General features: G+C 30.7%; 1 protein-coding gene across 1 annotated transcript; it reads left to right on the top strand.

Moving 5' to 3' along the window:
- The first annotated feature begins 285 nt into the window (after positions 1 to 285).
- On the top strand, positions 286 to 14,234 carry LOC143049820 (uncharacterized). Its single transcript, XM_076223552.1, has 8 exons — positions 286 to 370; positions 4,678 to 4,771; positions 5,666 to 5,776; positions 6,286 to 6,447; positions 7,183 to 7,311; positions 12,194 to 12,316; positions 13,381 to 13,518; positions 14,181 to 14,234. Exons 2-7 carry the CDS (start codon positions 4,684 to 4,686, stop codon positions 13,500 to 13,502), a joined length of 735 nt encoding a protein of 244 aa, XP_076079667.1. The 5' UTR covers positions 286 to 370; positions 4,678 to 4,683; the 3' UTR covers positions 13,503 to 13,518; positions 14,181 to 14,234.
- The last annotated feature ends 310 nt before the right edge of the window (positions 14,235 to 14,544 follow it).

The following is a 14,544-nucleotide window of genomic DNA, read 5'->3' as shown; positions in this document are numbered from 1 at the left end:
CTTTAAATGAAATACTAAACATGTTTGTGTATAAGGCAATGTTTAAAATGATTATGAAGAAGTAAAAATGAAGAAAAAAGGCAATTTGTTTTCACATTTTTAGTATCTCCCTGTAAATCGAACAGTCCTTATATAACTTTTAAAAGCGGAAGGTCGTTTGATTATTCAGGATAAACACTTTAAATAGTATATAAGTTAATAACATTTGACATTTCAAATCTTTTATAACGACCAATATAGCTAATTGTATATAATTAGAATAGCCTTTGTCCAAATATATGTTTAAAATAACACATTTACCTCAATTGAGACTTGCCGATATATAACTGCTAACACTTGTTGAAAACTGCATGTCAACTGGACAACACTGGTATGTACAATCTAGTTCTCACAACAAATTTCTTTTATTTTGATAATAATAAGGATGATGATAAAATTGCCAAATGCAGAATTTATGATAAATAAACGCACAGATGACTGAATTTTACGTAAAATAAAAAATAAATACTTTGACGACTTTAACTAACGAATGAGACCAGTGCAGTTTTCTTTTCAGTTCGACGACTGGATCAAACCTAGTTCTATTTATCTATGAAATTATAATTAATTAATGTAATATAAACGTCTAATGATATGTATCTCTAAAACGGCCTTAAGTCAGTTCGCACAATACGAAGCATGTTTGAAGTGAAATCATAAATCTTGTAATAGATCAAAATACCAAAAAAAAATTCGAATAGCATATCGAATGTTTTGTGTCAAGAAAAGAAAAATACGCTGTTTGCTGATTTGTGTAATTCACTGTGCTTAAACGGCTGTGGGTAACTTAAGTTACCCACAGCCCAAGATGGCGGACTCTAAACTCGTTGATTATTTAATTCATACAAAATGTACCTTTTGCGACGTTTTTCTTGCAGAATGTAAATATTTATAGGTTAATTGAAGAAAGAAATAACTAAAAATTACCATAAATTTGTTAAAATAGAGTTCACTTAAGCGCAAGGCCAACTTTAAAAAATGCATAAGACGTCCGTAACTTTTTGATCGAAACTAAGCAGACTGTCCGTAACTTTATTTTCAGATGTGGGTAACTTTTGATTTAAAATTTTAAGAATTATAATTTTAACAATTAAAAGACAATTAACATCATATTTGTAACCTTCACGGCCGTTTATACTACTCATTCAACACCAAATGTGATTTTATTAACGCATCATACTTACATCACAGAGGTGTTTTATGTGGGGTTTGTGGTATCGACCCTGGTTATGGTATGAACTTTTATTAACTGATGTGCGTCTTATCGACGTTTTCGATTCGCACCATGGCTTTGTCATACTCTTTAAATTTTTTAGTTTAATTATCTATTTGAAGTTTATTTTCGCCTTTGTTCCTTTTAATGTGTATGTTGATGAATACTCTTTGACGCGGCTCTGTATTTATACATCCCACCATTAAGTTATAGTGTTATGTTCTTTTGAATACGTTTCCTAGTATGTTTTTTTTTTATTTCTCTTTGTATGTTATCAGGGATTGTTAAACTATTAAATTACCCTGTTGTCTTAGTTATTTATATTTTAAATTATTATACTATTTTTAATTGTTACACTATGTTGATTGCTCTATTCCTTTTATGTCACTGAATTTTAACTATTGTATGTTTTAGTTTAATTTTATGAAATTTATAAACTTGCATACAAGTGAAATATGCAGCTAGCTGTAAAACTAGGTTTTATACATTTTTACAAAATGTCCTGTCTTCAATTTTTCTCATTTACTGCAAATCTATAAAGTTCGAGCATCGAATGCACAAGGCCACTATAAATTCTAAGTAGAGTTCGAATCGTAATGTCATTGGACTTAGAATTAAGTTAATTTTTTTTTTTAAATCAATGGAAATGAATGTCTTTTGAATATAATTGTTTTTGGCTGAACCTTTGATAATTGTCATGTGATTGGGCAACTTTGGTCCCCCCCCCCCCAAAAAAAAAAATAATCCCGGATTTACGCATGATTTACTCTTGTCATTGCTGGCAGAAAATCAGTTAGTGCATACACGCCTCATGCATGTGTAAAAAATACTTGTGTAGTCTATTTTTTCAAAAAAAAAATCAACAATGATGTTTCAACAGATTATCTGCAATGGTAGGAAACCACCCTCCGAACTGGGCGATTTGGGTATCCCGACGTTATAAAAATTCAGACCCGAGCTTAACGGATTTATCGTTATTTTTTTCATATTATTCCAATTTTGTCTTCCATTATAATTCAAACGAATTATATCATACTAGAGATCTACTTCATTTCTGATTATGTATTCGATACAATCTCTATCATAAGTAAAACATAACATCCACGTATGTCGATTCTTTGAAAGTTACGGACATTCCTATTGGTATAATGAAAAAAGTTACGGACAAGTTGTTTTGAAGTTACGGACAGCCTAAGCTTTTTTTCAAATCGTGCTGTGATCGTTTATTATGTAGAATTTAATCACCTGTTAAGCTTAGGGGTTTCCCTAAACAAATAATACAACTTTTTAATTCAGTGGTTTAATTGATGCAACCATGGTATTGTTATTCTATAGAAGAGAAGTCCCTAACCGACGCAAGGCGGCTCCATCTTGGGCTTCGGGTAACTTAAGTTACCCACAGCCGTTTAAGCACAGTGTAATTACATCATTTATTCAAGGGTAACAATCGTGCTCATGTTTATTATTATTATTATTATAATACTATTATTATTATTATTATTATTATTATTATTATTATTATTATTATTATTATTATCATTATTATTATTATCATTATTATTATAAGTATTATTATTTTTATTAATATTATTATTATTGCAATAACCCTATATTATCATTATCCTTATTATTATTATTTTTATTATAAGTATTATTATTATTATTATCATTATATATAATAATTTATCATATGTTTAGTACAAAATACAGCAATTTTGTATATCTAATAAAGGTTCTTTTTTCCAGCCTGTATCACTTACCCTGTATCGCATATCCCGTATCGCATGGCTAAACCCGTATCGCATACCCCGTATCGCATGGCAAAACCCGTATCGCATACAAATGTACCTGGCATGACGTCACAATTCGAATGACGTCAACGTTTGACATATGACGTTCAGTTGCTGTATTTCCTGGCATAGGAAAAAAATGAGTTCCGAAAAAAAAATGTCCTATCATTTCCAAAAATTATTACCCAGTAACTTTACGAACGATTTTTACATATAAAAAAGACACAATAAGATATAGAAATATATGAAGTTTTATTTTTTATTTGGTCATAATTTTGGTGAAGTTTGTTTTCATTACCTGATGGATTAAACACAAATGTAAGTTTTTACGGTTTAAATTTTGGTTAGAATACATGTAGATAGCAATTTTTTCAAGAAATATTTGTCTTGCTGTTCAACTCTTCAGCAAATTAAAATGATCATGAATGAGATCATCGCCAAATAAACAATGAAACTTTTAACATTTCTACATCTTATATTTATTTGATAAATGTTAATTTTAGTTGAAATAATAGGACAGTATTTTCAGTGGATGCATTTTGATACATGGTCTTCAACATATATTGAGAATGTAATAAGATTATAGGGGGCATTACGATGCGGATATTAAGCAAATAAGGATGTCTATAAAAAAAACCAAGTAAGCTGGAAAAATACAGGAAAATCATAATAAAATTGAGAATGGTAATGGGGAATGTGTCAAAGAGACAACAACTCGACCATAGAGCAGACAACAGCTGAGGTCCATCACTGGGTCTTTGCTAACTTATAATTTCAGACGATTTAAAACAAAAAAATGGATATCCCATAAATCTGATTCTATGAAAATATATGATAAACAGAATAATACATGGCAAAATCCGTATCGCATGCTGTATCACCACTCGACCAATATCAGCCCTCGGGACTGATATTGGTTTCTCGTGGTGATACAGCATGCGATACGGATTTTGCCATGTATTATTCTATATATAATATTTCCCACTGAAAGTAACCAAAAGTTAGCGTGCAATAAATTCCATTATTGCAATAGTGCAATAAATCTTCAAAATTCATGACGTCATTAACGACAAAATCTTAGTTTAAACCAATTTTTACTTTCAAATATTATATTGCTATACAAAAAAGGGTTATTGCATGAATATTTGGGAATATTGTTCCTCGTAGAAAATAAATTGCACTCGCAAGCTCATGCAACATAAAATTCTACTCGGGACAATATTCCCCAATATTCATATATGCAATAACCCTATATTATCATTATCCTTATTATTATTATTATTGTTATTATTATTATTATTATTATTATTATTATTATTATTATTATTATTATTAAAATTGTTATTATTATTATTATTATTATTATCATTATTATTATTATTATTACAGAACATTATGTGTTTAGCAGTTATCACTGCCGCAGCAGTATTGTTCGCAAAAGACGCGCCAAATTTACGATAGTTATTTTTACTACGTGTACAGTACTGGGGTTACTTTAGTCAAGTTTAATAATAAGTATTTTCATTACATCTGCAATTGAAGATTATTATATCTATCTAAGTCCATAATAAATTTACTATTTATTAATGTGGTATTAGTTGATAAATTGTACTATAATTATCTTTATTATTTCAGATCATTATGTATTTGACCTTTATCACTATTGTAATTTCCGTATTAGTACAGAGAGGATCACTTACAGCTATTCCTGTCACTCCGTATAATCTATGTATGTTAATAATGTCTGCTTCTAAGTTGGTTTGATTAAAAAAATGTATAATATATAATGTGTGTGTGTGGTATTTATGAATAATAGTTATGATGAATAATAAATAATCACAATATTTCGATGTTTCTTACTGTCACGTGTCAAAAATAAAATAAGATATACACATATAAAAATCACGTTTTTCTGATTAGTTGTGTAATCGCTATTTTGCGTATTTTTCCTTTGATCTTTTGTTTGTGATAATTTGTCATATCATGCTACTCGCTAGAACACACGTGAAGTTGTCATTGTAAACATCAACGACGTCATAGTCAAAATAGCAATACACAAATTATTAATGGTCTTTCAAACTCGAGGATGTTTCTCTGTCACATGAGATTGTAGCTAAGAAACACCCTCTCGTTTGAAAAAAAAACATTACGTATTGATGTATAATAATAGTAATTAAATAATCACAAAATTTTGATGATTCTCACTTTTACGTATCAAGAATAAAATAGATGTGGAGAAACAAAAATCACGATTGGCAAGAAAACACAATTGATAAATGAACCGTAAAAAGGTTTCACAGAAAACGAAAGATTCTAAAACCGAGGATGAAATCATGTGTTCTGTAAGCCCTTCCTATTATATTAAATCAGTTAATGTAACAATACGACATTACTTAATTTTTCTAACAATCAGAGCATTTGAAATTTCTGACCCTAAATACACCGAATGTGACAGTTTATTATGATAATATTTGATTCTTTGTTGATATTTTTTGGTCTTTTTTAGAAATCATACCACATCTAGATCTCTATAATTTTTATACCCAATGTAGGTTGATACACTTCATGAGCAGAAAAGTCAGTAATGTAAGTGTTTTTCATTTTTTTTTATTTCTGATTTAAGGGGATTGTGTGCCTTGTTCAGACGGTAGTGCCTGTGTTTATTTACACAAATTTTGTGATGGTTCAAGGGATTGTCACAATGGAGAAGATGAAAGAACAGATATTTGCAAAGGTACAATTTTTCTCCATCTAACTTACTTTTTGTTATAGATATGCAATTGTTATATCAGTGTTTCCCAGGTCCAAGTTCCATATTCATATTGAGATAAAATGCAATTTGTATCTATGTACAACGGTACCTGCGGAGTCAAATTAGAAACTCAATAGGGTTTTGGTAGGGTTATGACATGTGACCTCTACATCAATACGTAATTCACATTCAAAATTTTTACCAGTTTATAGACCAGTAACTTGTAATGCTTTTTTTTTTGTTCATTATATGTCACTTATTTTTCTAAAGTTTCAAGAGGATGTTAAAGCAGCGCAACACAATTTACAAAAATAGTTGATTACTTACTTTAAACCAAATTTTATATTAAATCCTTTTAATCGATGTGTGTAAGATAATTGTTGGTATATCAAGACATACCATATGACTGATTTATCAAGACAAATAACAAAGGTTATACATAATTGCTTGCATTTAAATTTTGAATATAATAAAACGGTAATGTTTTGCAGCGATGCCATGTCCAGCAGTAATGGAATTTAAAACATATCAATCTGGAAATCACAAAAACATAAAATGTAATGACATGATTCAATGTTACCCCGACAATGGACTCTGTGATGGACATAACTCATGTAATGATGGCACAGACGAGAATGAATCATTTTGTAAAGGTATCGCAATTAGAATACGACATGTTTTGCAGACCTATCACACATATTAAGCTTAGTTGTTTAGCAACTTTAATAATTGATCCACTAATGTACCATCAAGAGATTACATGTATAATAACTTATACGAATTATTTCTCGAAGAAGACAACTCAGATAACGTTAGTTTGGTTTTCATATTTGCCTTTAATTAGTGTTATATATGTAATAGACATCATATTGATAATGCAATATAGTGTTAAGATATAGCAAAAAGGACAAGGTCATACAACCCCCAATGATATGGATTTTTCTAGTTGTTATTGCACAGTTTACATATATATTTATTTGACCTTAGCTAGCACGATTTTTCCCTTTAATTCAATTTGTATCATTTATACTTAAAGAGAGGGACTTACTAGGCTTGAAGAACAATATGGAAACTCCAGTTTCTTTGACAATTTGTAATCCGAAGCTAGGTTGTGTTGTGTCTGTTATTCTTTATGATCAATATTTAGAAAATGTTCAAAATCGTTTTTGCATATAGTTGATGGGTTTCTCTCAATTTAAGTTTGTAACCCAGATTTTTTTTCGCTTAATCGATTTATGACTTTTGAACAGTGGTATACTACTGTTGCATTTATTTATCATTAATATGTGTGCAATATTTTCTGGGCAGGTCAATTAATACAACTACCAGAGAGAGAGAGAGAGAGAGAAGGGGAATTTCTTTTTATCATTTTTCTGTTTTGGCTTCAGGATATCAATGTCCCCAAACAAAAGTTAAATGCCAAGATGGATTACAGTGCATTCATCAATATTCATTGTGTATCGGAGACGCTGCTCAGTGTGATGACGGATCTGATGAATTAGAGACCTATTGTCAAAGTAAGGAACCATGCTGAAGTAGATAGTTTACTGATGACTGATGTACCCATATTTTGACTATTGTATTTATAGTGTCTGTTTAGTTTACGCATCAATGTAAATATAACGGAATTAGATGAGACTGTTATCAAAGTGAGAGGGTTAGCGCTATAAAAACAGGTTTAATCCACCATTTTCTACATTTGCAAATGCCTGTACCAAGTCAGGAATATGACAGTTCTTGTCTATTCGTTTTTGATGCGTTTTGTTATTTGATTTTGCCATGTGATTATGGACTTTCCGAATTGATTTTCCTCTTAGTTCAGTGTTTCTGTGATCTTACTTTTTACCCCATTTGCAAATACGTAATCAATAATGTTTTATTACTAACAGTAAGATCATACTTTTTACTCAATGTTGGTCTGTCAATCTGATTTGCTTTTGTTTTTTGTTGATTTTTTCATTTGCGCGTGGTGATTTAATGTCATGAATTTATGCTCCGTATTATTTTTCAAATAATGTTAAAAACGTATACATTTTGTAATTAGAAACACTTCATTTGATTTAGTAGCTATACCCAACATTCAAGGTTTCATATCTTTGATGGGTTGTTATTTATTCCAGTGCTAAATTATTTTACACCCTGAGTGATTTTTCAAAGATATCTGGCATCTGAATCCTTCAAATATAAAAAAATCATGAAATTAACATTATGATAGGAAACTTTAAGTCATCCGTATGAAATGATTGATTAATATCTGTTGACACAATATCTAATGATACTTTTCTTTGTTGATTTCCAAATATGCCATGTTGCTCCATGATTCCTTGGCAAGGTTTTTGATTTTCTTCTATCATTTTTTTCTTCTGCCATTTTTTTTAATCATATTTGAATGAAAGAACTCAACAAGTACAAATTGGTAATGCTCATTCTGAAAAACTTTATATCACGTATGGTGTCTCCCAAGGCTCCATATAAGCCTCCTTCTGTTTATATTATACATAAACGACCTTCCTATTTAAATGAAAAATTGTTGCACTGATTTATATGCCGATGATTCAACTTGACATCTTTCTGGTAATTGTTATCAAACTCTACAGTCAAAAGTACAAGAAGATTTACATGGTGTAGAGGAATGGTGCAATGATAACAATATGTTCATCAATAAAAATAAAACAAAACATATGATTATTGGAACGAAGCAAAGAGCAATGCCACATTACAATGAGAGTTGTTTAACTATTAACAATCAAGTGATACAATCTTCCACATGCGAAAGTCTTTTAGGCATTAAAATTGACCCTTTCCTCACATGGACAAACCAAATTGATGTGATCTGCTCAAAAATATCATCTAGACTATATCTACTATTAAAGATTAAAAAATTTCTAAATCTAGACTGCAGAAAATTATTCTATTAATGGTTATATCTTGCCACTAATTGATTTTTGTTGTATAGTGTGGAGTAGTTGTAGCAGTAAGGGTTTAAAAAGGATATTAAAATTACAAAAGAGGGCTGCTAGATTAATACTAGAAACGGACCCATTCGCTCCTTCTGCACCTTTATTCAAACACTTAAACTGGATGACAGAGAATAAAATATCATAAGTTAGTGATGACATTTAAGTGCATAAAAAATGATGCCCCATCATATCTTACTAACAAGTTTCATTATGTTTCAGACAGAAATCCATACCCCTTGAGAAATGCTGTTCATGGAAACCTCATACTCCCTAAACCAAAAACAGAATTGTTCAAAAAATCTTTTATGTATTCTGGACCATTCTTGTGGAATAATTTGCCAATAACGTTAAGAAATATTACAAATGTTAATTCTTTTAAATACAAAATAACAGATCATTTATTGAAATCAACCTAGCTGTATCAATAATATTGAAAACTGTCATCCGGTTTATTTTTTCATCACATTTTATCAAGTTGTATTGAACATTATTATCATACTTGACTTTTTATACTACTGTATGCAATGTATATGTTTGCATTTTGTTTGATTTCTCATGATGAGGGCCTCAGGGATGATTAGTTACATAGCTAACTGTGTAACCCTCTTAAAATAAAGTATTGTTGTTGTTGTTGATAAATATCGTATTACACGAGATTTGGTGGTGGAATCTGTTTCTCTAATGATTTTCTAACAATATGCAGACAAACTTATTCCTTCTTTTATCCATTAGATTGACTAAAATTTTATCCGCAGTGAAAGAGGGTCTTCAGAAATACTGTGAAACTGTTTACTCGCGTAGTGGTATTAACCATATGTGGATTCTTAAAAATTCTAAAGAACTTCTAGACAATTTTAAATCTCGGTCTATTTCTGAAATTAGTTCTATCAAAACTTTTGATTTTTCAACCCTGTATACCACCATTCCCCATGTGAAATTAAAAAATCGCCTAAAAGAAATAATCCACAATGCCTTTCAACATAAAAATGGTAGCATACGCTATAAATTTATTACTTTGGGATTTCATAAGGCATATTTCGTTAATAGTGACAAACAAAAAGGTAAAACATGCTACACAAAAGAACAAGTGGTCAGTATGCTGGAGTTTCTTATCGACAACATATTTGTTGAGTTTGGAGGTAGACTTTTTCAACAAATTGTCGGCATTCCTATGGGAACGAACTGCGCGCCTCTCCTTGCTGACCTCTTCTTGTTTTCATATGAATCGGAGTTCCTTCAGACACTTGTCAAAAACAAGAAGATCAAAGAAGCCAGGTTATTTAATTTCACTTTCAGATATATTGATGATGTTCTTTCCATTAACAATCCCAACTTTTCTGATTGGATTCCATTAATATATCCACCAGAACTAGAAATTAAAGAGACAACAGACACGGCTTCATCCGCCTCATTTTTAGACTTATACCTCGAATTTGACATACACAGTCATCTTAGTACCAGAATCTATGACAAACGAGACGATTTTGATTTTGAAATTATCAATTTCCCCCACCTTAGTAGCAACATACCAACTTCACCTGCATATGGAATATACATTTCCCAACTTATTCGGTATTCAAGAGCTTGCAGCTCCTACTCAGACTTTGTAAAACGTCACCAGTGTCTGAGCAGAAAGTTGATGAACCAGGGGTATGTCAAAGAACGTCTCGTCCTTTTTCTAAAAAAGTTCATCGGAAGGTACCCAGAACTTGTTGATAAATATTCCGTATCAACTTCACAAATAATACACGATGGTCTTGAAGTATAGATTTTGCGTACTGACGTTGTTTATCATCTTAATTACGCGTTATATTATTCTTTTATTTGTCTTTATTAATATTACTTTTACTGTTGTCTGTTTTTTGAGATATCCTTTTGACGTAACTCTGTGCTTAGGTATCCCATCATACTTTGAACGACAAAATTATTTTATGATGTGACTCTGTACCTATGTATCCTGTCATACTTTGAATGACAAAATTATTTCATGATGTGACTCTGTACCTATGTACTTTTTTTTTATGTCATACTTTGAATGACAAAATTATTTTATTTATTAATATTACTTTTACTGTTAACCAACTTTTTTGTGATATACATTTGACGTGACTCTTTACTTATGTATCCGTCATACTTTGAACCACACTATTATTTTATTTATTATTATTACTTTAACTGTTAAGTCAGTGTTTGTTATATCTATTTTGCGTGACTGTATTTATGCATTCCGTCATACTTTGAACGACAAAATTATTTCATGTCTACCTGTGCGAATTTCTAACGCGCAATTTTACACCAGTACTCAAAACCCTCCTTCCTTGATTGGTGCATTTTACATAGACAAATATAATCGTATAATATAATCAAAATGAGGATGTTAATTTGATGTATGCCTTTTTGTGCTTCTTCGTTACATTTGTTGTTTTTATAGTGATTAAGATGATAACACAATGTTGACTGCTGTACCCCTATTTTTGACATTTTTACCTATTATGTCTGTTTGTTTTGTTCACGCATCGGTGACTATATAATGGAATTTGATGCGACTGTCATACAAGTGAGAGGTTTAGCTAGCTATAAAACCAGGTTCAATCCACCATTTTCTACATTTGAAAATGCCTGTACCAAGTCAGGAATATGACAGTTCTTGTCCATTCGTTTTTGATGCGTTTTGTTATTTGATTTTGCCATGTGATTATGGACTTTCCGAATTGATTTTCCTCTGAGTTCAGTATTTTTGTGATTTTACTTTTTTCGAATGATCTACAAAAAGATGTGTTCTTTCTATGTGACGTCATCAGGCATGGGCGCCTTTTTTCATGCCGTCACAATAAGAAATTCAGAGGAAAGCAAGAAAATTCGACGTCATAATCAGATTTTAATCAATGAAGAACAGAGATAAAACGAACCACACGTTGATTAATTTGTTTTTTATACAGTGGGTGCAGAAAGAGATAAATTGACAAAGAATTAGAGAATAATTATTTTAAAGCCATTCTGTTAATGATTACCAGCATCATATACACTGACGGGTTCAACAATATGCATAAGTTGTATATATTATTAATTTTATTTGGATATAGTTACATTTTATATTTAATGGGAAGATCAAAATAAATCTTGCCAAACCAGTTTGCTTGAAATGGTACACATCAGTATGTAATAACAATAAGTGTTAACACATCTACTGGTAACAATAAAATCGGTAAACATCTAAAAGTGCACTTACATGGTTAAACCACTAAAAAAATGAAAATTAATCCATTGTAGAGTAGTGGTTATTTTTTAAATGACAAACGATAAAAATATCGTTGATGAAATGTTATTTATTAAATTCCCAGTTTGTTAGAAAAAAAATTGGATGATTGAGTGGAAAAAATGAGAACAATATAAACAAAATTGCTGGCATTCAAGCACTTTGATTTTTTTATTTTGTCAGAACACAAATGTGGAAAAGGATTTGCCAAATGTAAAAATGGAATCTGTATTCATGAAAGTTCAATGTGTGATGGTAGAACAGACTGCACCGATGGATCGGACGAAATAGAAGACTTCTGCATAGGTGAGTCGAATAGAAATTAAGTGAGGATAAAATAATTGATATATTATCTTATTGTCCACTTGTTGCACAGAACGGTCATTGTTGTTTTGTTTTTGTAGCCATACTATCATCTATTACTTCGGTGTTGACATGAATATCAATTATGTGATCATTTTTATAAATTTCCTGATACAAAACTTTGAATTTTCGAAAAACTAAGGAATAGATAACCTTAGCCGTATTTTGCACAACTTTTGGGAATTTTGGATCCTCTATGCTCTTCAACTTTGTATTGTTTGGCTTTATGACTATTTTGACATGAGCGTCACTGATGTGTCTTATGTAGACGAAACGCGCGTCTTGCGTACTAAATTATAATCCTTGTACTTTTGATAACTATTTACAATAACTGAACTATTGTTAGGGTACATTTACAATTGAAGGCTGCATAATTAACAAGATACTGCAGCTATGTAGTCATATATTTCATTTATTTTTGTGATCGAAAACAATCAAACTTGAAGAGCTACGCATTCGTAGGAAAATGATAATACAAGTTTAATGAATACATGTACTAATATTGGTTATAAGTTGCCTTTATATATAGCAAAATGTGCAAATCAACCAACATTTCCCAAAAATCATGAAAATTCTATCCGAGATAAGAATTATAGACATACTGACTGATTTACTACGAATATATATATATGTGCCTATCAAAAGTCAGGAACCTGTAATTCAGTGGTCCTCGTTGGTTCATGTCTGTCATATATGTTTTTCGTAAATTGTAATTATATTGTATAAATATGGTTCTTAGTTTTCTCTTGAATTGTTTGACATTTTTATATCGGGGCTTTTCATAGGTGAGTATAGATATTTAAAGCCGTACGGTGACCCATAAATGCTTGTATCTTCGTCATTTAAACTCTGTGGGATAGTTGTCTCAATGGCAACCATTTCACATTTTAAAAGGGAAGATATAATAGCATTTTCAAAAAGATGTATGTGTGGTTTTATTGTTGGATTGCATGTATTTTTATATATTGCTATATTTGAAGTCCTCTCTGTTTGTGTTCTATGTTTAGATTACAAATGCTCTGAGGGGTTGTTCAAATGTCCCGGAACAGTCACGTGTGTTGATGACTCATATTTTCACGGAAACGCAGAATTTGACGTTTCAGTTGAAGAAATATGCAGAAGTAGGTGATAATTGGATAAAGGAAGTAAGTGTGCTAGAAAAAAAACCAAATGCAAGTGAGAATTAACAAAAATACTTTGACAGCTAAATTGACCACACTAATACCTACACATAAACCCGACAAAACATGAAAATCAGACTATTCAAAAATACGAACAACAAACGGTCTAGATAGTATTGGAAATAGAATGAATTCGATACATGCTATAATCTATTTTTTTACAAAACGGAACTGCGGAAAAGAAACATGAGACTCTTGATTTACATTAAAATCGAACTGTTTGAAAACAAAATACGATTCCTTTAGTGTTTACATTTTACTTGTTTGTTTCTTCTACATGAATTCGCCGTTTCAGAATCTAATGCATCCTGGGTAATATTTTCAAAAGTGTTCACCAAAACGTCGTGATTGGTTAAAAATGTCATAAACAATGGAAATTCAACCAATGACGTGACGTTATTTTCATTTTGGGGTACGAACAATGAAATTACCCATGATTCTTTACATTCTGAAACGGCTAATTAAAGAGATTTGAACATTGGTAAGCTACTGTTGCTTTAGAATTTGTATATATAAATTAGGCTCAAAATCGTCCCTTTAATATTTTGCACACTACAAAGACATATTCTATGGAATTGCATCCCTTACATGTTATATTAATAGTATCTCAATTCTTAATATTTCAGATTTGTTCGACGATTTCAAGGTCGTTTTCTGACAACAAACAAAGTACTTGCAACTTTCTAATCAATAAATAAATAAATAAATAAGCAGTTTGTATTTGCATATAATAAGATTTTTGAAATAGTAATTATATTAATTTTCTCTCAAATACAGAAGATGTTGGCATATTACTGTCAGTTTACAACAAAGCTTACAGATGGTGTTTAATATGAAAGACTTATAAGGAACGCAACCGTGAGAGTTGAAGTACTATAATCATGTACACAGTAGCTAATTAGCATACGACAAAGAAAATAATTAAATAAGTCTTAAATCCAATAAGTCGTGTTATAAAACGGCAAGGTCTCAACGAAATCAAGTTAGATA

Source organism: Mytilus galloprovincialis, chromosome 10, assembly GCF_965363235.1.
Source record: "Mytilus galloprovincialis chromosome 10, xbMytGall1.hap1.1, whole genome shotgun sequence".
NCBI lineage: Eukaryota > Metazoa > Mollusca > Bivalvia > Mytilida > Mytilidae > Mytilus > Mytilus galloprovincialis.
The sequence above is the reverse complement of the archived record's forward strand: the minus strand, read 5'-3'. Positions and strand labels throughout refer to the sequence as shown.